This window comes from Simochromis diagramma, unplaced genomic scaffold (genome assembly GCF_900408965.1).
Source record: "Simochromis diagramma unplaced genomic scaffold, fSimDia1.1 OVJJ01000685.1, whole genome shotgun sequence".
In the NCBI taxonomy this organism is placed as follows: Eukaryota; Metazoa; Chordata; class Actinopteri; order Cichliformes; family Cichlidae; genus Simochromis; species Simochromis diagramma.
In genome coordinates, this window is record NW_024387477.1 from 14,584,467 (window position 1) to 14,610,347 (window position 25,881).

General features: G+C 39.0%; 3 protein-coding genes across 8 annotated transcripts; 1 reads left to right on the forward strand and 2 right to left on the reverse strand.

Annotated features, from left to right (window-relative positions):
- Positions 1 to 299: 299 nt before the first annotated feature.
- Positions 300 to 7,294, reverse strand: si:ch211-145o7.3 (forkhead box protein N2). Of its 3 annotated transcripts, none has more exons than XM_040015289.1 (5): positions 5,750 to 7,294; positions 4,449 to 5,071; positions 4,161 to 4,282; positions 3,055 to 3,134; positions 300 to 2,723 (listed from the first exon to the last, which is right to left on the reverse strand). In XM_040015289.1, the coding sequence occupies exons 2-5, from the start codon at positions 5,034 to 5,036 to the stop codon at positions 2,392 to 2,394; spliced, it is 1,122 nt and encodes a 373-aa protein (XP_039871223.1). In that variant the 5' UTR covers positions 5,037 to 5,071; positions 5,750 to 7,294; the 3' UTR covers positions 300 to 2,391. The 3 variants fall into 3 exon arrangements, with proteins under 3 accessions (XP_039871223.1, XP_039871221.1, XP_039871224.1); XM_040015287.1 differs by having other exon boundaries at positions 301 to 2,723; positions 5,742 to 7,294; XM_040015290.1 differs by having other exon boundaries at positions 302 to 2,723; positions 3,079 to 3,134; positions 5,742 to 7,294.
- A 103-nt stretch (positions 7,295 to 7,397) lies between these two features.
- Positions 7,398 to 15,440, reverse strand: yif1a (Yip1 interacting factor homolog A (S. cerevisiae)). 3 transcript variants are annotated; one of them, XM_040015292.1, is made up of 9 exons: positions 15,286 to 15,440; positions 14,855 to 14,906; positions 12,453 to 12,697; positions 11,378 to 11,482; positions 9,896 to 9,974; positions 9,723 to 9,780; positions 9,479 to 9,634; positions 9,236 to 9,329; positions 7,398 to 8,056 (listed from the first exon to the last, which is right to left on the reverse strand). In XM_040015292.1, exons 2-9 carry the CDS (start codon positions 14,883 to 14,885, stop codon positions 7,898 to 7,900), a joined length of 927 nt encoding a protein of 308 aa, XP_039871226.1. In that variant the 5' UTR covers positions 14,886 to 14,906; positions 15,286 to 15,440; the 3' UTR covers positions 7,398 to 7,897. The 3 variants fall into 3 exon arrangements, with proteins under 3 accessions (XP_039871226.1, XP_039871225.1, XP_039871227.1); XM_040015291.1 differs by having other exon boundaries at positions 15,282 to 15,437; XM_040015293.1 differs by lacking the exon at positions 15,286 to 15,440 and adding an exon at positions 15,072 to 15,210.
- Positions 15,441 to 21,683: 6,243 nt separating this feature from the next.
- Positions 21,684 to 25,056, forward strand: fosl1a (FOS like 1, AP-1 transcription factor subunit a). 2 transcript variants are annotated; one of them, XM_040016061.1, is made up of 4 exons: positions 21,684 to 22,082; positions 22,408 to 22,662; positions 23,542 to 23,649; positions 23,760 to 25,056. In XM_040016061.1, exons 1-4 carry the CDS (start codon positions 21,969 to 21,971, stop codon positions 24,312 to 24,314), a joined length of 1,032 nt encoding a protein of 343 aa, XP_039871995.1. In that variant the 5' UTR covers positions 21,684 to 21,968; the 3' UTR covers positions 24,315 to 25,056. The 2 variants fall into 2 exon arrangements, with proteins under 2 accessions (XP_039871995.1, XP_039871994.1); XM_040016060.1 differs by having other exon boundaries at positions 21,685 to 22,082; positions 22,405 to 22,662.
- Positions 25,057 to 25,881: the final 825 nt, after the last annotated feature.

The window sequence follows — 25,881 nt, forward strand, 5'->3', positions numbered from 1 at the left end:
GTTTATTCTATTTATGGATTTTTCTAGCTATTAACCCATAGCCCATTTGGGCTTTAAAATATGGACTACTGGACCCTTTATGTTATAATTTTCAGTTAAAAACAAATATTGAACTTTAAAAAAATTCGATTTGTACAGTTCAGGCATCAAAAGTGTTTCAGTCGTGGATGCTTGTGCATCTCACCAATACCCGAAGTAGACAATTTAATAAATGATAGCATACTTCATTACTAAATACTTATTCAGTTTCCGATAAAACGTAATTTATATCAATTTAAGAAAATTTTGAAATCTAACTTTTCAAGAGTCGCACGTTTTCGTCAGTAATTTCTGTATTTATTTTAAAATCTTTGCTCAAATACAATCTTTTATATAATAATTCAAGCTATTACAAAGGCAATAGTGGTAGTATTAGTGTTTTCTCAGAAAAAAAAACCCAGATGGGATGTAATGGACTGAAAGTCAAGGATAAACGTAGTTTTTAAAAATAAAGGAACCTTTCATTTGTCCTCTTCTGGTAAATTGGGTAACATGGTTGCATTAGTTACAGTGACACATTCAATCTAATCAGAAAAGTCAAGAAAAATGCAAAAATGTCAAAGAGAAGTGACCTTTGGTCTACCCATGATGTTTATGCCACTTCCTCTTTGCCATGCTGGCTCACTGTTTTATCTCTTCCCCTTCCAGGCTACATAAGTTTCGGTCACAGGGTGGCACATATGTTGTGGGACATAACTTGCAGTTCATAATTACTGATCTTTAAAATATGTTGATCTTAAAGAAATCAGCAAAATAATTATAAGTGTAAACAAAATATTGAAACAATTATATACGACAAGTAATTTGGTTATCAAGAAGTTGGGCCAAAAGATAAATGTCCTTTTTTGAGGTGTTGAAATAATATTTTGGAACCACTTTTTCAACAACTGGGTCTGCATTTTGTCTCAGGTGCACACAACAAATGTATGTTTAGTATTTTGTGCATGGACTATTTTCAAATTCATGGCTGGAAAAGAAAATGTCCCATAATTGTAGAATAGCTCTTAAGCTGTTTTGGGGCAAGTGCCTGATGTTTAGGCGTTAGCCCACAGAGCTACATGCCCACCACTCACATGTAGGGGTCCAGTGCGGTACACAGAGGCACTGTTGCACATATTAAAACTGTGAATACACTGGCTGCACAAAATGTTTTATTTGTCCTGTACAAATCTATTCTGAATTTCTTAAATCATAACTTTGACATTATCATTAATACTAAAGACTTATTTTAACCAAGTCCAACTAAACCAAACCAAGCAAATTCACTGAAGCGGAAAACAAACATTAAAAACAAAATAAAAACAAAACTATAACAACCGATGCACAGCTCAGAAGAAGGGCATCACAGATTTTATTTATTAGATTATAAAACCCAAAGCTGTTGTAAATACATACAATTTATGAAAAGAATTTCAGTGTAACCGACATGTAAAGTGGTTAAAATGGCAGTGAGTCAATCAAACCTTTCCTGATTGAAGACATCGTGCAAATAAAATAAACTCAAGCAAAGATAATCTTGAAAATAATGGACATTAAAAACCATTAGAAATAAAATTCGAAGTACTTATTATAACGGAGGGGTGAGGTGGGGGCACTCATAAAAAGCCAGGCTATTGCCGGGTTGCCAAGGTAATGTATCTATGAAGCGCCTTGAGGCGACTTTTGTTGTGATTTGGGGCTATATAAATAAAATTGAATTAAATTGAATTGAATTGAATAGAAGTGCTTCCCTGTACTTCTTAAGTACAATCTAAAATCACAGCTACATTATAAATTATTTTTTATCTATTGTCTTCAACTATCAAAGCAACAGTGTTGCTGAAAACAACAAAGACTGTCAACTACAGTTTACTTTGAATGTCCTACAGAAACTTTCTTAGAAAGAAAAGATGGTCACTGCTTAGAACAACTGAAAGAGGGTAACACATACTCATATTTTACTGGTAACGATGTGGAAGTGAGTCAATGTGCTGTTCGCTGTACATTAAACGTGAAGATTTCAACAGCGTGTTAGTCACACCTGAACTTGGGAAACCTCTCAGTCGAGAAGCAGCACTCTGTATTGAGCTCGAAGCACTCCTTCCACCCCTGAGAACGATGTTAACATGTCAAAAAATCACTGTGGAATCACTTCAGTTTTAATACTTTTGTCTCAGTTCTACACCCTGAAGGCTCTGTTCAGGCTGGATGGGATGCTATGGTGATATATTCAGCTTGTGTACTGGAAGCCTGAAATTATGTGGAACGATACTCCATCAGTTAATTCGATCTATACTGTAATATCACTACAGGGCAGTAAACAGGCTATAGGGCAGTGTTGTCATCCCAGGACGGTTTCTTTGAGGATCTGAACTAATATCCACCGCCTGCGAGGTCCAGCAGTGACCCGGCGGCCTCCTGGGCCTCGGCATCAAGCTGCAGGATCTCCACAGTCTCCAGGTCGAGCTCGGTGTCGTCCGGCAGCACAAGGTACTGGTACTGCTGAGACTCGTAATAGTGCAGCTCGATGTAGCCGCTGTCAGACAGGGGGTCCTTCTCCATGTCTTCGCACACCTCCTCCTGCTGGTATTCCACAGACTCCATGGTGACGAGCTCCTCGTGATCCGGGGTCAGAAGGCACAGCGGGTTTTCGGCTAAAATCGGACTATCGGCGGTAGACAGGAGGAGGGAGTGAGAAAGAGGATCTGCATGAGAAAGACAACGTTAACATTAATAACCCATCGTCCAGCAGCTTGGCCGAACAACCACTTGCGGGATTCTTTAGCAAGGACGTGGGCCCGTATGGCAAAGAGGCTCGGAAATAAAACGGAGGGGTGGGGTGGGGGCACTCATAAAAAGCCAGGCTATTGCTGGGTTGCCAAGGTAATGGAAGGCAGTTTCCATGAGAACAGAACACAAACACAGGAACAATGATGCATGCTGGGAAAGCTGCAAAGCTACAGACAAGCTGCAGGTGATAAAAGTGTCACAGAGGGCTGTTACTCTGCAGATAAAACGACTGAAACAATTTCATACCGGGTCCAGTATGTAGGTCCTGACCTGATATTTCCATCGAATCACACGCAGCAGGCATCTTGTAGCTTTCTCCCTCCAACCTGCGCACAACACACATCACAGCAAGAGAGCCATTAAAATGTAAAATTATTTAGAAACACTCCTCCACTAGACGCATATTAGATTTTACTGATGTGGTGGTTAAGGAGAGAAATATACTGTGTTAAAAGAAAAATAGCATGTACGCCGACAGCTGTAGATGATATTTCATCCTACTTCTGCAATATATCAGTGAATATATTTGCCAATTTTTAAAAAAAGGCAAAAGATAGTGAAGGAATACCCAAATATTTAGTTTAATAAAGTCAGCGTTTTGCATCACCTTCAGTTCCAGTCAGAGGAGACTCCAGTGCAATGATTCATTTACAGGTGCAAAAAGACTGCATCAGCAATGACATGGAGACCAGAGGAGTTGAGAAAGGTTTAACCTGGGACCATTGTCACTCGAAGTCACTGAATGTCATGACTTCTCTGAAAACCACATTGCTGCGAGTCACTTCCTGTGTGGAAGCCCCTTAATGTTTCACCAGCACCGTGTTAAAAGCTCATTAGAAAGGCAGCAAATCCTTAAGAGAGGTCGATGCCTGTAAATGTTTGCATATTTTTCTTTTTAAAATCGAAGATCCTTTACACATCAACTACCGTATCGTGCAAAAATATTGAGCCACCCTCAAATTGTTATTTTGCTTCCATGTAGCCGAATTTACTTTAATTTTTAAAATTAGTCTTGTCCAAAAGTTCTCGCAGCTCTCTGAACGTCTTTCAAAGTTTTTCTTTGGACACTGGCTGCCTTTTCAGTCACTCACACTCCAGGTTTTGTACCTGACCATTTTCAGAAGAATTTTTACGTTGACCTATGAATCATTCAAGCCTTAAAAAGTACCCATATTTCCATGTATGTCTGCACATATTTCAATATATCTCTGTCTGTATTTCCCCATTTTCAGAGTAAAATATAAAGAAAAGAAATGTGACTCATTTCTTGTTGAACACTTTGGATTTTCTGGCCGTTCCTCAGTATGGGGCACTAAAGCTAATTTTTACAAATCCATATTGCAGATACTCACAGTGCAGGCTTGTGTAACAGGTTGCTGTTATTGCTGTGATAACTGTGGGTCTTCCTGAGCACTTCTAGGAGCGCTGGCCGGTACTCTGGACACACACACCACAGTGATCCCTTCCCCACTGACTGCAACAAAGAAACAAATCCATGTAACAGATGTTAGTCTTCAAAAACCCTGCACAAGTCATTTTTGGGAGTTGTAACCAATGTTTTGAATTCAGACCATCTGGATTCAATGAAGAGTTCACTTAGATCAATGAGTTTGGTGCTGTTCTGTTATTTAAGCACCCACCTGGCTCTTGTCCCTCTGAATGCGTCTGAAGCTCTTGCTCAGAGACAGATTGTGTCTGACAGAGTTCCTCCAGCCACCCGTTGCCGTCCTGTAGTAGGGGAAATTGTTCACAATCCATTCGTAGATGTCCTTCACTGGAAGCCTCTTTTGTGGCGAATCTTCTATTGCCATGAAAATCAGACTGCTAAAGGAGTACGGCGGCTTGGACGAAGCAGCGGGAAGAAGCTGGGAAGCCACGGAGGGCTCCTGCTGAGGCAGCGGTGTCATTTTGGTGAGGGGCTGCAGTGGCAGCAGATCCCCTCTTTGATGCAGCCAGTTGAGACAGGTGAGGTCATCTTGGTCAGCTAGGCTTTGTCCTTCGAGGCAATGAGACACTGTAAAGTGTGAAAGAGGGGAGCAGGAGTGAACAGACTCTGCTGTTGCTGGGGAAAATGAGGCTGGGGATGGCGGGAAAGAGATAGGCGAAAGTGGCAGTGAAATGCGACCATTTGAGGAGGTATGCTGGGGTGAGGAGGACAACGGCAGAGGCCCTCTGATAGTGGCGGGAGAGGGGCACGAGAGTGGCAGTGTATGAGAGCTGTTTTCCATCTCACTCTCAGGGCGAAGCTTCCAGGGTCATGCAGCTGAAAGATGAGGTTGAAATGAATCAGAGAGAGGAAAGATGAAGTCATCAAGATACAAATTGCTTCCAGGACAGGCAGGAACAGCAAGGACTGTACCTGTATTTGTGAGTTGTTGTTTATTCTTTTCAGGTATAATATACCTGACTTTAACTGCTACCTCTTCATAGATGGAAAAAAAAAAAGCCAAACATACTAGATCACCATACACACAAACAAAAATATTGAAAATGCTGGAAAATAAGAGCTCCATAGCAGGTAAATGTTTGCCACCCGTTCCCCTCTGATGAGCATCCACTAAACGTCCAAAGTCCACTCCTACTGCTCCAGTTTAATAAAGGCAAACGAAGTCAGAGAACAAGTGCAGGTCCCAGAGAAAGTTACTGCTCATCGTAGTCTACTGACCATGACCAGGATTATTAAACATTTAAAAAAACAAAAACAAAACGAAGGCCAATAATACACGTATAGCATGTCTAATCTACTCTTATAAGGCTCTGGAGGTTTGTGTGTGAAGCCACATGGTTCTACAAAGCAGTTCAGCGGGGAAATGGCGGAACAATATAAAGTTTCATTTAGCTATTGTAGAAAGCCGCCTTTCCCCCCCTCACAGGTGACCCGCTCGGCGCTGTTAGCTAGTCTTTCAAACGTATAATATAAACTGGTTACTCACCAAATCACCAAAGCAGGGACTATGGTGGGAATTGCCTCCTCTTAAATGTCGATGTCGTTAAAAAAAAAGTTAAAGGTGAAATCCTGATGTTCAGAAGTAGACTTTCATTCGGACACCTTTCACTCCGCTCTCTGTGGCGGTCCGTGGTTTCCATGGACACCATAAGGACGCTGTGCAGGGTGCGCGTATCCGGGCGCGTTCCCACAACATTTGGTCTGACACCAGCCACAGGCGGCAGACAAGGGATATTAAACATACGGTCCTGGGGCCAGAAACCGCTCGCCAAAGTGTTCAGTCCGGCCCACAGGATGGCTTTGAAACACGTGAAAATTACAGAGCAGAAGGACATACATTTTAAACTCCTGACTGTATTTTGCGGCTACAGATGAGTCATATAATAAGAGTCTGAACATCAGGAGCCAAGAGTCTGAAAAGTGGTTGTTTTACAGGTCTCTTACTGACAAAACCATCCCTTATAGCCTACCATACTACACCAATATATAACACATTAAACAGGAAATCCATCCATCCATTCGCTTCCGCTTATCCTTTTCAGGGTCCCAGGGGGCGCTGGAGCCCATCCCAGCTGTCTTAGGGTGAGAGGCGGGGTACACTGGTTCTTTTTTATTATTCATTTGTAGAAATCATTCTAGCTTTATGTTTTATTGACTGGTATTTTTCATTTTTCATAGTTAATAATTACAAACTCAATAAGATTGTAAACACGGGCTGTAAGATTGGATGTTAGCAACTTTGGAAGTCATGAGTACTGAAAAACAGGTGAGACATCCTCAGAGATCCATCACAGCCTGTTCATGGTGGATTCACTTTACTACCATTAGCATGGAGGTACATGGCCCAACCTCTGCCAACATCTTGTGGCCAGGGGACTTGTAGTATAACTGTAAAACAAATCCAGGTGAGAGTATATGATGTAGTGTGATATGGGTGTCACTTACACATCGTCGTTTGCTTTTTGGTGATGTTACACCAGAACTTTCTTGCCATTTATGTCTTTATTGTTGGTAACTGTGAGGTCTCTACTGTTGTGATTACATTTGATAAAAGGCACAAATGGAATTTCCAAAAGGACAAATAAATCTGAATCTAATGCCAACAATTACATTATATTACACTACTTGTCTCCATGTTCTGCACGGGCAGAATAACAGTGCTCTGGAATTTTAATATACTGAGGATATCTCAGGAATTTGTGGTTCAAACAACATTAGTTAGGTTTACTGTTATAGAACATGCTAAATCATGTGTAATTATTAATTTATGCATTAATGTCTTAGCAGCAATTTTCCCAATTGCAGGTTTGGATGTTTTGCATCTGCAAATGTCAACCAAACACCCGGTTTAAGGTAAAACTAACTGCTGCATGGTTCAATTAGCACTAAATGGAAAGAGAAGGCAATTTCCTTCAGCTGCTCACTTCTTTACTGAGTGGACGCCACCGCAGCTGATACAAAATACTTGAGTACAATTCAAGTAACACCATTATAGTCAAGTGCATAATTGAGTTAATGAAGGTTAATTTAACCTCTAGTAAAATTAATGAATTCTAAATGTAGGCTATTACACCTTACATTGCCATTTATGCTGTTATGACCTGAAGCAAAAAGCAAAAAGAAGCAGTCTGAATTCAGTACACAAAGCTAAATATATTTATTTTTTCTAGAAAAATCCAAACATTGTCGTGCTTTGTCAAATGTAGATAAATAAAATAGAGGATTCAGAAGAAAGGGAGATAATGCAGCAGCATTACCGTTGAAACAAAATATGTTACTGGAATCATGTGTGCAACGTCAATACTGAAAAGCATGTTGCGAGCCTTCATACAAAAGTAGATCTGAACCATATCGGTTCTGATCAAGCAAATCTCTCAGTGAAAGCCCTTTTGTTCAAGGTTAGGTGGCAAAAAATAAGCGTCTGTCAGAGTTCTGTACAGTTATGGTGGATGAGACAATTTCCGTTTCACACTTTCTTGTTAAATCAACAACAAGCTCAGTGCACGCTGCACTCAACACCATCTATGTATGCTTTGAGTTTAATGACAAAAGAGCGTATAAAGGCAGGTATACAAACACTCACAACCACATTTTTTTTGGGGTCCACTACTCCTGGACTATAGGCTATTGAACACCTCACAGTCACCTGACCAAGTGAGAGGTTAACCAGTAAATAATGATTGGTTGAAAGAGCGCAGATGCGACAGTGATATAAAGACGGAGCTGAGGTTTGGCATTCGATCCCATTCCCATAGAGTCCGAGGACAGCGAGGGGAGGATCTTCATTTTCAGAGAGCGAACCTGTGGAAGAAGGAAAATCTTTAGAAGTACATAGATTGAAAGCAGATTCAGTCTGTGTCTAACAGCACGTCAAAGACAATACTTACCAATGTGTGATAGCAGCTTTAACCTTTATGCAAACTGATAGTATCTTTAATGAGTTTCTGCTGACTAATTCTCTGCATCAGCTGTTCCCATACTTTAAGTCTTTGCTACTACTATTACTCATTCAACTTTTGACATGAGTAGGGAATGACATGCAGCAAAAGGTCCCGGATTAGACTTGAAGGCGGCCTGCTGTATTGAGCCTCGCAGCATGCAGTCACCTGCTCAACTCAATAAGGCTAAACTGGCACCAGCTATTATTAATTCAAACATCAATACAGACCCAGAGCTTTACAATCAGTGTGCCACTAAAGTAAACACCCCATCACATGATAAACTGGAAAAACAACAAATATCTGAAAAATGTATGGATGTGTACGCATGCTGCATGAATGTAAATGTTGGTTACTAATCTGCTTTTTCTTGCCTTTTTTGGGTATTGTTTCCTTTTTTCCATTAATTGTAGTTTTAGTGAGTTAAATGATAAAAACATAACTTTGAAAATATTTTTTAAAAGGGGTATGATTCGTTACCATTTATCATTCTCTTTTTAAAAGTGTGAGAAAAAGAAGCTACTCCTTCTACATAGCTGGTTTCTTATTCACAGCGGTCACAATAGCGGGTAAGCACTGCATGTTTAATTTGGCAGTTTTTATGCCGGATGCCCTTCCTGATGCAACCCAATGGGATTTTTGTCTCCTCCTGGGATTGAACCGGGGCTCTTCTGCTTGTTAGGCAGTCCGCCTGGAATTTTATTCAGCCCACTGCACGGCTTTGCAAAAAGAGAAAACGGCAGGGGAGCGCACAAAATTTGAACTTTGTACTGTCTTTTGTGCCTAAGTATCGGTGAAGTAAGAGACAATTAAATAACACAGGAAAAAGGAACAAGAAATAAAATAAAGGCATTTTTTTCTTTAAAAAAAAAAAAAAGATTAGCAGACAATAGGTGTAGCAGTGTGACTCACTTTACAGTCTGGGCCAGGAAATCAATTAAACACAACTCATTTAGACTGACGAAATGTAAATACTCCAGTCCATCAAACTTATAAACTTTAGATTTGAAGGATGCCGTCAATACAGACTGAAAATACTCACAATGAAGAACATGAGCGCAAAGGAGGACCAGGCAAACGCCACAAAATAGCCATCACTGCCAAACAGCAAGCCACACAACACTGTGAAGATCATCCTGGACGAAGACATAAACAGACACATTCCCTCAGTAAATTCAGCATGATTTATTTAAAAACAATACATGACTGGAAGAAGCTTTCGCAAATAATTTCTAAATAATAAAGAATCATTTTGCAAATATATGTGCATCTGTGATTTATTTACCCAACATATTTGTATCCACTGTAGGCGATGAGATCAAAGGTGGAGAGGTCGGTGTGTACTGTCAGCAGATATAAACTCAGCAACATCACCAAGACCTCGATGATGACCCACACGAGGGCAGTGCTGGCACACAGGCCGAGGACCTCTGGACTGAACCTGCACACAAAGTCAACATTTGGCTTATCTCACATACACAGATTCTCTGTGAGTCATAAAACAAATGAGTGGAAGAAAGATTAGTCACCTTTTTTGAATGCCAAGAGCCATTCCAGCAAGTAAAATGTAGGTGATAAAAGCCATCGCTAAAAGATTTGAATAACAAACAAACAAACAAAAAAAAAAAACACCACTTAATATGTTACACAAACATCCCAAAACATTATGCCTGGAATGATTTTGTGTGTACATGAAACTGACTTGGTATGTAAAGGTCTGATGCATTCACATCCTGTCTTGGAGTCAGTGGAGTGTCGCGATGATAACGAACTTCCCAATCCTGCCAAGAAACACAAATACAAAACACAAATATGACATGAATCACCCCCAGAGAACAAAAAAATTTAGGTCCAAGTCAGCTTGTTTTAATTACAAGGAAAGCAGAGCACTGCAGCTTTTTAAAATTGACAATCGAGCAGTAGTAGGCCAGTTTTAGCTCAGCATTTGCAGCAGCAGGATGATGTCCAAAGTGAACTTTAATCCGCTGTTAACCACAGACATTAAAAAGTAGAGACAACACACTCAAAGACTCCTGAATGGAAATTTTTATGGGAATGCCTTAACCTCAAAAGCCAAATCTTTTGGTTTATAACAGCCAAATTGAGACACCTTTGTGTTGTTGCAGTGAAACACCTCCCAAAAAGGTTCTAACTGTGCAAGAGACTTCTATTCTTTATCATAGTAAAGACTTCTAATCTACCGATTCATGCACATGAATAGCGTTTTCCCACCCTTGCATTTGTGCTCTTAAATACCTTTTTCATCTGTCCAGTTTCACATGTACTGACTCATGCCCATATTTGCATTGGATGGACTGATGGAGTGCATCATTTTGCCCTCTCTAAACAAAAAGTTCATTTCCAGCAATAGACATGATGGCATTTTATGTTTCCTTAGGATTATTTTTAGCACATTCTTAATTCAAAATGACGATTTTATGTTTAGGATTATAAACAATTCAATTATGTTTGTTCATGGACAACTTGGTTAGGTTCATAAAAAGCTCTGGGTCCAAATACAGTGGTTGCCATATCTTTTAAAACTTTTTGTGGTTGTCAGGGTGACACATAAAAGCTGATATACGTATTGAAGACACAAGCTTCTTACCAAAGTATAGCAATTTCAATTCATGTTGACCATCGTGAAAAACAAACAGATGTGTGTCTGTGAACACAAACAAATGGAATTGCCAGTCTGTGTACATATGTTTTTAGAGGGCACTCTATATGGAATAACCTGAAAATGAGCTACAGTTCTTGTGTCTCGGGTGTTGGATGTTTGTGAGACTCAAAGCAGTGGTGTCCCATTTTGTCCCTATTGTTGATTTTGAGCAGCTTATAATCACTACATAGCAGTTAACTGTAAATACAATGTGATCCTGGTCTTTTAAGGAACATCTGCATCCTGCGTAGGCTGCATATTATCAAGGCACATATTGTTTGGAGTGGTGTCACATTTACAATCTGAGTAAGTTACACTGTGCAGGAACTGAATGAGCTCAGTGTGTCTTTATACCCAAACAAGTAGTCAGAGCATAATAATGTTCAAAAATGAAGCTGCAGAAGTGATAAAGTGTCTGATGTGTGTTTCAAAACATATCAGAGAAAATTATCATGCAGTCTTAAGTTTGATAAATGTCATGTAGTCTCCCTTATGTTGACTCTGAGAAGGCTCAGAGCTTACCTGATGTGTATAAGGGAACATGAGGATCATAAGTTTCTTCAGTACATATCTGGTGTCGACAGCAAAGAAGTATTTCAGCTTGTTCACAGACATGAATCTGCTGATCTGAAAGCCAGAGGAAATGCAAATATTAACAAAAACAGACATGAACGGCTGCCAAAACTAATAAATACAGTTGAGTCATAATCATTTTTACAACAGGTTGTTCCTTTTCTCAGCATTATGCATCATTCTGGCATGTTGTGCATCAAAGCTGCCAAACCAGTAAAACAACATCTTCATTATTGATATGCTGCATGTTTTTAAATTGCTCTTTCCCCCCAAATTGTTAAGACAATCATCAACTCTTATTTAATATTAAAAAGCAGAGCAGAAAATAGTGTAGTTGATGGAAAACGTGTCATTTAAAATGGCAACCCCAACACATTAAAGTTTCAACCGTGAAATGGCTTTGGATATGACTAACACCAGAATGTTTCAGAGTACAGGAGAGTAGCTGGAAAGCAGGAAACATTACCCCTGTGTCAACGAAAATAACTCATCTCTGTGCTCGTGTGGGTTGGTGGGAAATACATTATGAACTTATGAACAACAGCAGGAACACTTTAGGGAACAAATAAACAAAACAGAACAAAAATAACCATCTACACGGGAGAGTGCATTAGTTCTGTCCCTGCTGAAAACGAAAGTGCTGTATTTAAGATACTCTAGTCCTACTTAGAACCAATATCCTAAAAAATCCCAGACGTTGGGAGGTTACTGTGTTATAGATGCCAAAACACTGAACACAACCTATACCAGAAGAGCTTAAATAAAGTACAGTAATTGAATAAAATTAAATAAAATATGGCAAAACAAATAACTCAGCAGAGGTACAAAAGACAGAAGATCAAATTAATAAATAGCAAAAAAATAAAAACTACAGAGAAAAATGTGTGGCAGCTTTAAAGCTGGACCATTTACCAGTCCAGATCTTGATCTTAATTACAAGTCCCTTGCTTAGCACCCTATCTTCCATTCAGTCACATTTGGTGCTACGTATCAAGTCTCAAACGGCCCCAAATAGGAGACTCACCTCTTTGTTTACCATATCCTTCCCCTGGTTGGCTAAGGAGGAGCCGTACATCATCGCAGCATTGGCCATAGGGTCAGCAAAGAGGTTGTTCATCCCACCACCTCCTTGCATGTCATTTGAGGGTCCTCCCATATTGTACCCAGAAGTGTAATACCCCTGACTGTTCATTGCAGGAGCTGCTGAGCTAGTGTCTTCAAACAGGACGGAGTCACCTGCGGTGGGGGCTGCACGAGCTCTCGGCTTAGCTGTGGAAAAATGGACACAGGAGGGTAAACGGAGAGTGTGACAACATTAATATTTAACTGACTGAAACATTCAGGCATGCCACTTATTAACCACTGACAGTGAAATCCACTATAATATGTTAATGAGATCACAATTTAGTACTTCTCAAAGCAAGAGAGGCGTTTTAGTGGAGGGCAAGATAACACGTGATTAAATAATAAGAAAAGATATCCTTTCCTCATTTAAAAAAAAGAGGATTGTTTTACAGCAGCCAAAACATTAAAACACAACCTATAAGAAAATAGCTTAAAATAAGAAGGGCTTAATAAAATAAAAAGTCATATGTGGCAAAAAAAACAGCCCAATAAGATAAAAATTAGAGTCAAATTTAATAGAAAGAATGGAAATGAAATACAGTAAAAGAGTATCTAAATATAACAAGGAGCTTAATAAGCGAAAATCTATAAAAAAAAAAAAAATACAAGTGCCTGTTTAAAATATTAATATTAATTTCCCAGTGACCCTCAAAGTCCTCCAATATTTACACCTAGTTAGTAGTAAAGTACACAAGAGGAATTGGGAACATCTTTTCCCTAAGCAACATTAAAGAACAAGCCAAAAGCACTTCTGGGCATGACACCTTTAGTTATTTTTTGCTTTGTGTTAAACTCCACTAGTATCCAACCTAGATCCACAACCTCATTAGACATTTTCACACAATCCAAAAAATGTCCTTTCTGTATATTGTTAAGATCCTCTGCTCTTTTTCAGAAGGAAGTGTTTTTTCTAAGTAGTAATTAACTTCCCACAACAAATGACGCACTTGGGCTGAGGCCCATTGACATGCCTGGAGCCTGACAGGTAGAGACAGGTAAGTCTTTCAGTAATTTTCAATGTCTTGAGTTGGTTTTGTGTGGTTATGCCCACACAACAAAGTGATCCTTTTTGCTTTACCCGACCTTTGACGTACACTAATAAACATAAATGTCCTTCATTACTTTTTCTGCAGCTCCAGTAATAATGATTTGTTGATGCAAATCTCCTGAGATACAGCAGGATTGCTTCAAGACACACCAGTGTTCCTCATCATTTTTCAATAGAAAATCCCACCTACAGCAATTTCCTGTTTTGGGTTTAATTTGCCTTGCATGATACTCTTACGTCAAAGCAATTATACCAGCCATTTTGTTAGGTACATCTGTTCAACTGCTCGTTAACTGAAATATTTAATCAGTTTATCAAGTAGCAGAAACTAAGAACATTTAGGCAGGTACACATGGTCAAGAAAACCTGTTAAAGTTCAAATTAGCAGAAGAATGAGGAAGAAGGGGGATTTAAGTGACTTTGACCATGTCATGGCTGTTTGTGTCAGTTGGGCTCATCTGGCTATTTCAGAAGCTGCTTATGTCTAGGGTTGACAAAGAATGGTCTGAAAAAAGGGTAAATATCCAGTTAGCAGCAATTGTCTGGGTGAAATTGCTTTGTTGATGTCAGACATGACTGGCCGAATGGCTTCATGCTGAAAGGAAGGCAACAGTAACTCAAAACACCACTTACCAAGATAAACAACCCTCCATCTAGAAGTGCACAATAAGATGTGCTATTCTCATGGTAGTATCTGAATATAGTGTAAATAAAATGAACCATGGCTCCATCCTATATTGTATTAATGGTTCATGCTGGTGGTGATTATATTTTCTGAGTACACTTTGGGCTCCTTGGTGCCAACTCAACATTGTTTAAAGTAAGCATTGTTCCTGACCATAGCCATCTTTTTACAAACAGAGTGTCCTGGACGTGCACTCAACAAATCTGCACTAACTGTGTGGTGATATCATATCAACATGGAGAAAACTCTGTGAGGACCATTTCCAGCACCTTGTTTAATCTGTGCCACGCAGAATTGAGCCAGTTCAGCCAGCAAACTGCACTAGCAAAGCAGACCTAAAAAAACAGTGGCTGGTGAGCGTATACGGTAATCGTATGTAGCACTATGCGATCATATAACAGTTATAACCTACATCAAGACACGTAAGTGTACCAAATAAACTGGCATGTTTGATTACGTGACAGCAACCAGCTGAGTTTGGTGAACCCTGTGTGACCAGAAAAAAAACAGGAAGTGAGGATATTTGAGAAAATTTTGCAAATACAACAATACATGGTGATTCACTTACTTTCTCGGTACCCATGATGTGGCAAGTCCATTGTAACACTCGCTGACGTTAGCTTGAAATAAAGACAATGACACGTTAGCAACAGTTCTGCTTACTTAGCATTAAATCTCTGTGCACTACGCTAACGTTAATGCTGACATTGGGTTAACACCCTAAATCTTACAAGGGACTAGCGTTTCTCTAACACCTGCTAGGTACGCTGCTAACACATACTTACTGTTGCTTCCAGTTAATGTTAACCAGCTGCTACCTAGCCAAACTAGCTAAGTTAACATCATCCTCTTTTTAGCTCAAACTAGGCAGAACAAGGGAACCGATATAAGAAGCTCTAGCAGTAGCGTTAAACATGTCCAAATAGTCTGTCTGGTCTGGGGAAAAATATATTGTTTCAATTTTTAAAGAAAATTGTGAGGATAAGAGCACTTACCTACACAGCTAACGTTGGTAGCTAGCTACGTGGCTATCAGAGACTGTAGATCCCACCCATCCACTGCGGTTGGTGGACCTCAGTGTGCCTGCGTGGCAGAAACGGTGTAAGTACAAGGCAGAGTACACAACACAGCACACAGTTCATAATAGGAGTAGTTGAGTGTTTCTTTTCCTTATGTTGAGTTACTTTCAGGAAGCAACAACTTAAAAATCGGAATAATGTAAAATAGCTAGCAAACGGAACGTGCAGTGGAGTAAAAAGTACAATACTGTGCAAAAGTCTTGAGCCATCCGTCCTTTACACACACACACACACACAGAGAGACACAGACACATATATGTAAGCAGTGTTGTTCAAGTTACTTGAAAAAAGTAAATAGTTACTAATTACCGATTGCTTCTCCAAAAAGTAATCCCGTTACTGATTACTAATTTTCAAAGGTAATTAGTTTCTTAGTTACTTTTTAAAAACATGATACACAACCTGAATACGTAATAAAGCAGTAGACCTTTCAGCCCAATTCTATTTTTTATGCATAATCCATCATATAAAATTGAATCAAATGGAAAGCCTCTTTTTGTTTTATTAGTTTTAACCTTTTAATTTTGAACACATTAAGCAAAAAATAGATTATATGCAACTGTCTTTGTCTTGAAATTTTTTTTTAACATTTAAACCTATTTTCTGCATGTTTTGTGTTTACACTCGCTCTTTCAAAAAGATGCAAGCAAAACACAGCAAAATAAATAAATACAATCATAGATGCAGCAAAGTGATTCCCAAAAAACTATTAGCTGAAAATGTGTCATATCTCTGTATGGTGTGCAGTGCCGTCCTTAAAATAATCTGAGGAAACTGGAGTGGAGGACAAAAGAAGAAGCAAAATAAATAAATAAATAAATATCTAGAGTAGATGAACAGTATCCAAAAGTAATGTCTTTGAGAAATAGAAAATAAAATCCAGCGAAGACCTGATACAGGACCTGAGAGATACATTTTCAGTTGAGTCATCACGAAAGCAAATGGTCTCAGTCAAAGGGTGGCTGTTAGGAGGAAATGAAACAGAGAGAAAAAGCTGAAATATGCCTAATTATACAAGAACTGGACTGAAAATTGGTACGAGCATTTCCTATGGAGTTCTGGATCCAAATCAGAACTCAGCATTATTGAAGCCGTTTGGGATCATCTTGATAGAGAAAAGAACAAAAGTCAACCGATATCTAAAGTAGAGCTTTGAATTTCCTTCAAGAAGCTGCGTTGAAGAATACAGGTTGTCATACAAAATATTGACTTTCAAGCTCATTAGATTTGTACAAACTCTATTTTTGCCTTTTATTCTGTAATTCCATCTATGTTTTTGGTGTTGAAAATAAATCGCTGCACCTATTTTATACTTTCCTAACAAAATATGATAAAATAAGGGGTGACTTAAGACCTTTGCATGATGGAAATGCAAAGAAAACCACACTCAAAACTACACATGCTGGTACAGGATGAACGAAAGAGACTGGGTAACTAAGGGAGAAACTGTATCACCCACTTTCTATTTGCATTTAATCTCATCACTTTTCCTCTGAAAGCCAAATAAAATCTTTCCATCAAAATATGTGATACTAATGACTTAATGGATTGCCAGCCACCTACACATTTTTATTCATTTGAAGATGTATTCACTTTTGTCCTGCTATCTGTTGAAATAGTGTAATAAACACAATTCAGCATAAATAAACCAAGTAAAGGGTTAACCTAATTCATCAGGGTTTATTAGGCCAGGTATTTTTATGTGTTTAGAAAATGTTGGTTGTATTTGTTTCATCTACGCTTCAGTAAGAGATATGCAAAATAGGTAAAACTATCAAATCCCAATTCATGGAGATATTAAATGCAAATAGCCTGAAATATTTTTTAAATAAATAAATAAACACTAGCCTATATAATGTGTTTAATGTACCCCAGAGCCGCCTTTCCAAGACATATTTGTTATAAACAATTATTTTAATTCAGAATGTTACCAAGCCTGGTATATTCACTGAAGAAGCCACTGACTACTATGACTAAAATGTATGTACAGGTATTTGTTATACTTCATTTCTGATGTGTCAGATGTGGTTGTTTGGTTGTTGGGAATTTTTGGAGCAGTTTCAATAGCATCACTGCTATAAATTGAGTCATTGCTTCATGGCTATTAGTTACTCACTTATTAAGATGATCTCATTAAATGCAAGCCAAACATTTGTTGGGGTTTTTCAAATTGCACTTGGGCTGATATTAAGAAAACTGTGATTCATTGTATTTTAGATTCTTCAAAGTTATTTGTTTTTAACTTTTAGTCTAACAGCTGCTGCTAACAAAATATGTGCGTTACTTTTTCTGTTAGCCTTGCTCCTTTTTTACAACCCACTTTGATCCTAAGTGGGCTGCATCACTAAAACTATCACTTAATAACCTCTTTTCTTTTTCAAAAATAACTCCAAATCATTCATCATCGAGAGGTTTGAACATGAATTATTTGAACCATTTGCTTAAGGACAAAATACAATGTAAAGTCCCAAATTTTAAGCCTTCCTCATCTGCAGTTTTCTCATTTTCTGAAAACACTAAGTGGCCTACTTTAGATCCCTTGGCAGGCCAGAGGTGTGATACCCTTCACCCAAAACTAGGCGCATCAAACTACTTAGTTCCTGGGCAGCATATAGCCTAATTTGATCCTAAATGGGTTTGATCTCCTAATTGGCTTAAAAAAAACCCAAACAAACTCCAAATTGTTTGTCTTACTTTTTGTGCAGGAAGGTTTAAGTGTATCATGAATTTCTAATAAACTGTTGAGTCATAGAAAATGGAAAATGAACAGAATGAAATGTCTTCATCTCATCTCAGTTACATGACAGGAACTCTTCTGTCATGTAATCCATTCCTAAGGACATAAAAACAAAAGTCCAAAAGCCCTCCTTCTGTTCCAGGGCAGCATAACCAGGTTAAGGAGTTAGATATTTTTCCACTTGGATCAGCTGCACCAACATACTTTTATTTTCACTAACAGATTTTTTTTTTTTTTGCCAGTAGTCCTTAATCTTTTAATAGTTAATTATATTTGCTACATAGCCATCAATTTCATACCGCTTATCAGCTTTCTTACCACTTACTTTGTACTTTAAATATTAATCTTTTGATTTTCTATTTAAAATTTCAGGCTTGCAACACAGAAAAAAAGAATATTCCTAACTATTTTCACAGCAAGAAATTTGCTTTGGTGTTATATTTATATCCACTTACATCTTTATTTGAGACCTGAGACAGTGGCTGGCACTGTCAATACTGTCCTGGCGCACGCATGGCACGATTACTGTAAGATAATCTGCTTCATACTGCGTGATCATAAATTAAATGGGTGTGAAATGCAACACCTTTTGAATCAAATAAATTGAAGTTGCATGACAGTAGCGTTATACTTTGTGAAGCACGTGTGTGGGATGTGTGTGTGGGTGGGTGGGTGTGGATATTGTTTTTTTTCAGGATGAGTAAATTGAAATGGAATCTACACTTCCCCCCCCCCCCCCCCCCTTGCCCCTAACTTTTAGAGGGGAAAAGTTGAGTAAAACTGAAACCAACAGGCTTCACTCACACTAAGAATAAAAAATGTTACATTAAAGCACTACTTCCATTCTTTACACTGTTTATCTATTTCATAAATAAACCAGACTTGTCTTGATCAAATAACAAAAAACAAACAAACAAAACAAACAACTTCCAGCTGATGAATGAAGGTGTAATCAGCCAGAAAAAAAGAAGTTCAGACAAGTTGTGGCATGTCCCAGCAGAGTTACTGCAGGTGTGTCATCACTGCATTCCTGAAGCTTTAGTCATGTGATGCTCACCTTTATCCTACTGTCGCATATGACACCATAAACAGTGATTTCTGTCTTTATTATTACAGGGTGTAGTTTCAAAAATCTGAAACATTACGCTCATTGAAATGTGTCATTGAGCAACAGGTATTGAATCTGTAAAATGTCTTGCCCCGGGGCTGTTTCAGCTTTTGTTCACAGACTGTTGGTAAAATGAAATTTGAATCCAAACTTCAATGTTCAGTGTCTTTCTCTCACTCTTTTCTCTTGGTCACAGAAACACATGCATACTTTTTCTTTTTTCTCCCCAAAACACACCTTTTCAAGTAGACAGCTATCTGTCTTTGTAATTAACCTCGAAAAATACTGATCCTGGAGCAAGCACTGGTAATATGAGAAACTGATGCAACAGTCAGCAGCCGGGAACTCTGTCCCCAGGGACTGCAAGGTCAGCAGCTGCTGGGACATGCTACGTTTACCAGCTCTACACCATGTATTTCTTTTTAAAATCTTTACTAGCTAGAGATAGACATAGACTTTATTTGATCGCACACTGGAGAAGTTCATTTGTGACAGCAGTACAAGGGCAAGGAAGAAAAAGTAAATTAATTGAAAGTGAATTATTTTTTTTTCAAATTTGTGCATAAAATGGGGGCTGTAACAGTCTGCTGCTAAAGGAGCTGCTCAGGGCATCCACAGTGCCATGCGATGCAGGGGGAGGGTAACTTGGCTAACGTCCTCCTCTTACCCACCTCCTCTAAGGCATCTAGGAGACTGTCCAGACCCTCTATGCCAGTCTGTTAAGCTGTTTCCTACTATATTATCCTTTTAAGTAAAAAAACAGAAGTTCAAATGTGTGGTGAAGTAAGTAAGCAAGCAGTTTTTTGCCGTTTGACTGACTCATATCCACAAGCATGCATGCACACTGATGTGGTTAGAAAAGTGAGAGTGGCAGCCAAAAAAGTGCCGCCAACTAACCCCATAGGATACGTGACACATTTCAAATATATTTATATATGAGATATAAAAATGTGTTTCACTTATCAGAAAATTTATAGCTTACAGTTGTGTGTTATTAAGATGACAGCAGTAGGGTTTACCCCTGTTGTGTAAAGGTTTCTGTCGTAGAGTTTTTATTTTGTTGTTGTTAGGGTTATTTTTTAGGTAGCATCCTTAAACTGTTACTGAATATGCTTAAATTATGTTCAAATAACTTCTAGAAACTTGTCTAATCTATCTTCAAGGATAATTTCAGTTGAAAAATGTGCTGTTTGAATCCCCTGTGAGGTGTAAGAACTCAGTTTATACAAGTGGAAATAGAGTAGTACATAACATATAAAAACAAAAAAAAACATCAACCAAAAAAGTGTAAAATCAAGTTAAATTATCTTAAACAAAAGGAATCTGAGAGATCATTACAGAAAAAATAAAGTGCAAGTATTAATTTACATTGAGTTTAATGATAAAACAGTTTTATTAATCTCCTGTTCCACCACATCCCAAAGGTGCTCTATTGGATTCAGATCTGCTGACTGGGGAAACCATTTGAATACAGTGAACTCATGTTCAGAAGAATAGTTTGTGGTGATTTGAGCTTTGTGACGAGGTGCATTATTCTGCTTGAAGAAGCCATCAGAAGATGAGTACGCTGGTCAGGGATGGGATGGACTTGGTCAGCAACAACACTCACTACTATACTGTGGTGTTTATATGATGTTCAGTTAGAAAATATCACCCACATCATTGCACCAGTATCAGTAGCAGCAGGCTGGACTGATTTAATCCACCTATCCATTAGTGTTCTCCTGGTTGTCCATGTCACTGGGTCAGCAGTCTAAGCAGAGATGCCTAGACCTCTCCACAGCCACCTCTAGCTCTTCTGGGGGAACAGTGAGGTGTTCCCAAGCCCATGGGAACATGGAACAAGACATGATTTCCTAGCCCAAGAAAATTACCAAGAGGTATACAAGAACCACCTGCTCCTTAGCCTATCTCTAATGGAGATAAGGCGGGGAGTTATGTCACACTGATACTTTTAGTCACTGTTTCATGTTTGTTTCTAAACAGAAATGTCTTAAACTTTCCATAATCCCTGGAAATAGAGGTGCACATCAATAAAAATAGATCAGTGTTTTTTTTAAGTGTGAAAAAACAGATTGCTCAGGGTTTCTCACTGAGCAATCTGTTTGCGTGTGTGTGTTTTTTTTTTTTCAAACTTCAACCCTTAACTGGTTACCCTTGTACTGATAACATGTACAAATTTCACTGCAGTATAAACAAAGAGTCTCCGTGCTTTGGCTTTCAGTTATAAAGTGTACCCAGTGCTTTAAGCCTCCTCCAGATAAGAGAAATCACTACAGCGCCAGTTTCAGAGCACGAGGTGTGGGCCGTCTTTGAGAGGAATCCCTGTACTAGTCTCTGGAGGAAACTCTCACCAAATATGGTAAATGACGTCACGACACGTGGAGAATTTCGTGAGAGGTTCCAGACAACACTATTTCCCGTAAGTACAGAGGGGCGTGGTGCGCATATACTGCTGCTTAAAGAGTTTACAACCTCACGATCATTCCCAGACTTCCGATCCTGGATGTACGACTGAGGACTACCGTGAGCGCTGAAAGTTGTTTTCGAAGGTTTTTGGACGACTGGGGAAAAAACAAGGAGATATTTCTTTCCTCGCTCCCCCTTGAAGACTTCTTTGGACTCTACCGAATACGCAAGTCGGTGGGCTTGCCCCCTATTTGAATTAAAACACAAGACTCAACCACTTAGTTTCGTGAGAACGGAAGACTATATAGCCACAGCTGGATTCAGTTTTCTTTTCACTGAGAAAGAGAGGATGTATCGAAACTTTGGGAGTCAAGAAAGAGGCAACCCACCGTACACAGGCACCTCTGGGACAAACCCTGCTTCCCTTGGAAACACCAGCACTTCAGCCACACAACAGGAGCAGGTAGGTGTGCTGTCACTGACTGAACTGGGTAGAAGGTTAGGGGTCAAATAAGAACAATACGGTTAAAGTTTTGAGAAATAACTAAAAATGTTCTAGCTAACATTAAGGAATACAAATTTAAAGCTGTTAAATCATCACACTGTAATTTAGTTTAGTTGTACAAGTAATAGATAAAAAATAATAATATTTATAATAATGGTTATATAATAGTTACGCAATAATATTAGTTTACACTTTTAATCCTGCACTTGTTACTTATCGTGAATATTTCATTATATAAAATCTTCTTCTTTCAAACTGTTTATTTTTCTTTTTTCCCTAGAAGTTTACAATGGCAGGGGCCAGTCAGTTTATCCCCAGCCTCAATGCCATCACAAGCAACCAGGACCTCCAGTGGCTGGTCCAGCCCTCGCTCATGCATCCACCAGGCCCTTCGCGATCACCAGTACCTCCTTACCCAGTCCACCCAGGGGCGAGGCCACTGGTTCCACCACCTTCCCAGTCTCACCTTCTCAGGACAGGGGTCATAAGAACTTCTGCAAACAGCCCATCTTCAACAAGGCGCAGGAATGATGAACATGTAAGCACATAGCTCACAAATGATTGTGGGTTTTTTGTTTTTCCACTAAGAAACAAGTGAATGAGCCCTCTTGGAAGTTGCATTCTCCCTCGAGGGAATGTGGTGTGGATGCTGAGGTGTGGAGTGTGGCTCAATCACTTTTGTGTAATCAGTGCGTAATGTCCTGTAATTCTCTGTGACACAATAGTGCCACTTCCTCTAGATGTATGGAGAAATAGGAAGAAAATCTAAAGATATGTTTTTTAAATCTTTTTCCCAGCTCTGGAGTTAAACACACACTGTTGTATTCTCCTTTGTTTTTTTACTGAGTTTTTGTTGACAGTAAAATTAACAGGTGATTATCAGTTTTTTCTTACTATAGAAACATCACTCCATTCAAAGTAACTTTACATTTGACTTCCAACACACAGTATAATTCTGTACGTTTCCCCAGGCACGCGTTGGCACACATCCTCGTCATAAAGTTGTAAATTCATTGAACAGGAAGTGGACTGTCATGTGACTCATAGGGGCAAGTCATGTTCTGTGACTCACACCTGAGTCACTTTAGGGGTCTGAGCGTGACTCATCACCCCGAAAGGGCGGGAAATGTTGGATTAACTGCAATTATTCAGTAGAATGTTGGATGAAGTCAGAATTCGGGTGTTACAAAGGCACAAAAGCCCAGACGCTTTTCAACCCTGCAGCTGCCATGGCTGTGATGAGTCAGTGTGCACACATGGTGGGAGTATTTCACCTGTGTCATGCTGCCTGTGGTGGAATTTCACTGTGCATGTGATGTTTTGAAATTAGCTGTTTGCCTAAAACAAGCCGGATTAATCCAGTTCAGGAGTTTAGGCCGCCTTCATGTTTTGTAGTAATTTTTCTTCTCCTCTTCAGTTATCTCAGGAAGAAGTCGAAAGGCGCAGAGTAAGAAGGGAGAGGAATAAACTGGCAGCAGCAAAGTGTCGCAATCGGAGACGGGAGCTGACAGATTCCCTGCAAACTGTGAGTGATCTTTAATATAATATTATATGTAATATGTAATATGTTAATATGTAAGGTGTTGGTCTCAGTCAGGCATGAATGAATCAAACTCTGTCTTTCTCCTGCTGTAGGAGACAGACATGCTGGAGGATGAAAAGTCCCGCTTGCAGAAGGAAATAGCTGAACTACAAAAGGAGAAAGAGAAGCTTGAACTGGTCTTGGAAGCTCACCGACCCATTTGCAAAATAGAGGACTCTGATTCGGATTCTGACTCAGGTCCATCCATTTCCTCTTTGGCAGCCATCAAACTAGAGCCAGCGGACTCCTGCAGTCCTGGACCCTCAATCAAACCACCCATAAAGCTGGAGAAGCCCAGACCAAGGATAACTATCCCCACAAAGCCTGTAACATCAACCGCCTCTGCTGTTGCTACTGAATCAGAGTCACTCCACACCCCAGTTCTCTCCACGCCCTCTATCATGTCCTTCACAGCTGGCACAGTTTTCACCTACCCCTCTGCCTCTTTAGACACCAGTGCCTCCAGCACATCCCACGTTACATCACACCAGGGAAGTGTCCAGCAGTCTCAGGCCCCACAGCCCTGTGGGATAGCTCATCGCCGCAGCAGCAGCAGCGGTGACCAGTCGGATCACTCCCTGCACTCACCAACCATCCTCTCACTGTAATCGACGGCCCTGCCTTCCTGGCAATACACTAAGTTTGATTTCAGCGCAGTCACAGTGCACGCGATAAAGGATGTCAAGGAAATGTGATGGAAGTGAAAACAACGGCTCTTATCATTTCGAAACGAGCAACGTGCAGCTGCTCGATTTCTTTAGAAAGTTGACGCTTTTCTTAGATAATATGCAAATCTGTGGCATTATTAGAAGATGAATGTTACACTTTTTTTAGTTTTTATAAGAATATAAAGTCTTTATATTTCTAATTTTCAGAGTTATAAAATAAGAATGAGTGTGTTTGAGGTTTATTGCGAAAACACTGCATGCAGACTATATTCTCTAATTATACAAACGTTGTACACATAACTGTGATAACTCCATTTAATCATATATTATTAGATATAATACATTATAATGTTCCCTTTGATAAGTTACTACATTGTTACAGTGTGTTGTGAAAGTCCTCAAAAAGGGAAACGGAGTGCTTAAACTAACAGGTCCATATTTATGCGTGGACCCTTTCAGAACCCTAATATTATCTTTATACAAATTACTGACCACTAAGGCTGGGCCATAGGAGTTATTATAAGTGATATAATCACATATTTATTATGGAGAATATAATATATATTTTTGGTACTGTTTATGTTTTCTGTTAAAATGAACTGTTTGGAGGGCAGTGCCTTAAATTTGTCTTTGTTTAAAAAAACCCCAGATAATAAAGAACAAAGGTGTGTGCAAAAAGAAACGGTGTACAGTTATTGGCAAAATAAGCAAGAGACTGTGACTGAAAATCATCTGAAAAACAGCAGATTACTCAGAGTCGATTGTCTGGATCATTCGAAATGTGTGAAAGAGATTCAGAAATGTAAATGAGACGTGACAACGCGACTGAAACGAGGATTCGATTCATTGATCAGTTGCCTGATTGAAGTTTAATGTTCTAGTAATTTTTTTTTAATTGAGCAGTAATGCTGAATATTCTCCAGGCGCAGCAGTGGTGGAGTCAGACAGTTTTTATACACTTTTTTTTTTACTTAGACTGGGACGAAACACAAATTGATGGAAAGTTCTCTTTAGGTCAAAACTAAAATTTTTGAGTTGCTTCTTTCCACCATCGACATTTTTCTGCCATCCGAAGACAAAATTTTGGTTTATCTCAAAATATCAACTCAAAATTTTTGGTAATAACACAGCATTTTTACTTATAGATGAAAAAATTGTTCATTTATTTATTATTTTTTTAAGTGGCAGAAATAGGTTTTCACACATGTAGACATGTACACTGTGAAGACTCGTATACAGTCACATTTTAAATCATTTTAAAAGAAATATGCAACGGTTGTTAATTTAATTATTTTTTAACTGTTGATAAACATTAATTGATTGTTAAAATTATACCCAGCTGTGTCTGATTACTTCTTAACTCCTATGATGAACCCCCCAATAAGCTTCATTATTGGTTCTGGGGGCAGTGCCACCCCAGACCCCTGCCTGGCTCCGCCCCTGGACTGTAGCTTCTCCAGGTTTCTGTGGTCTTTGATCTTAACATCTTCAGACTGTTGATCAGAAA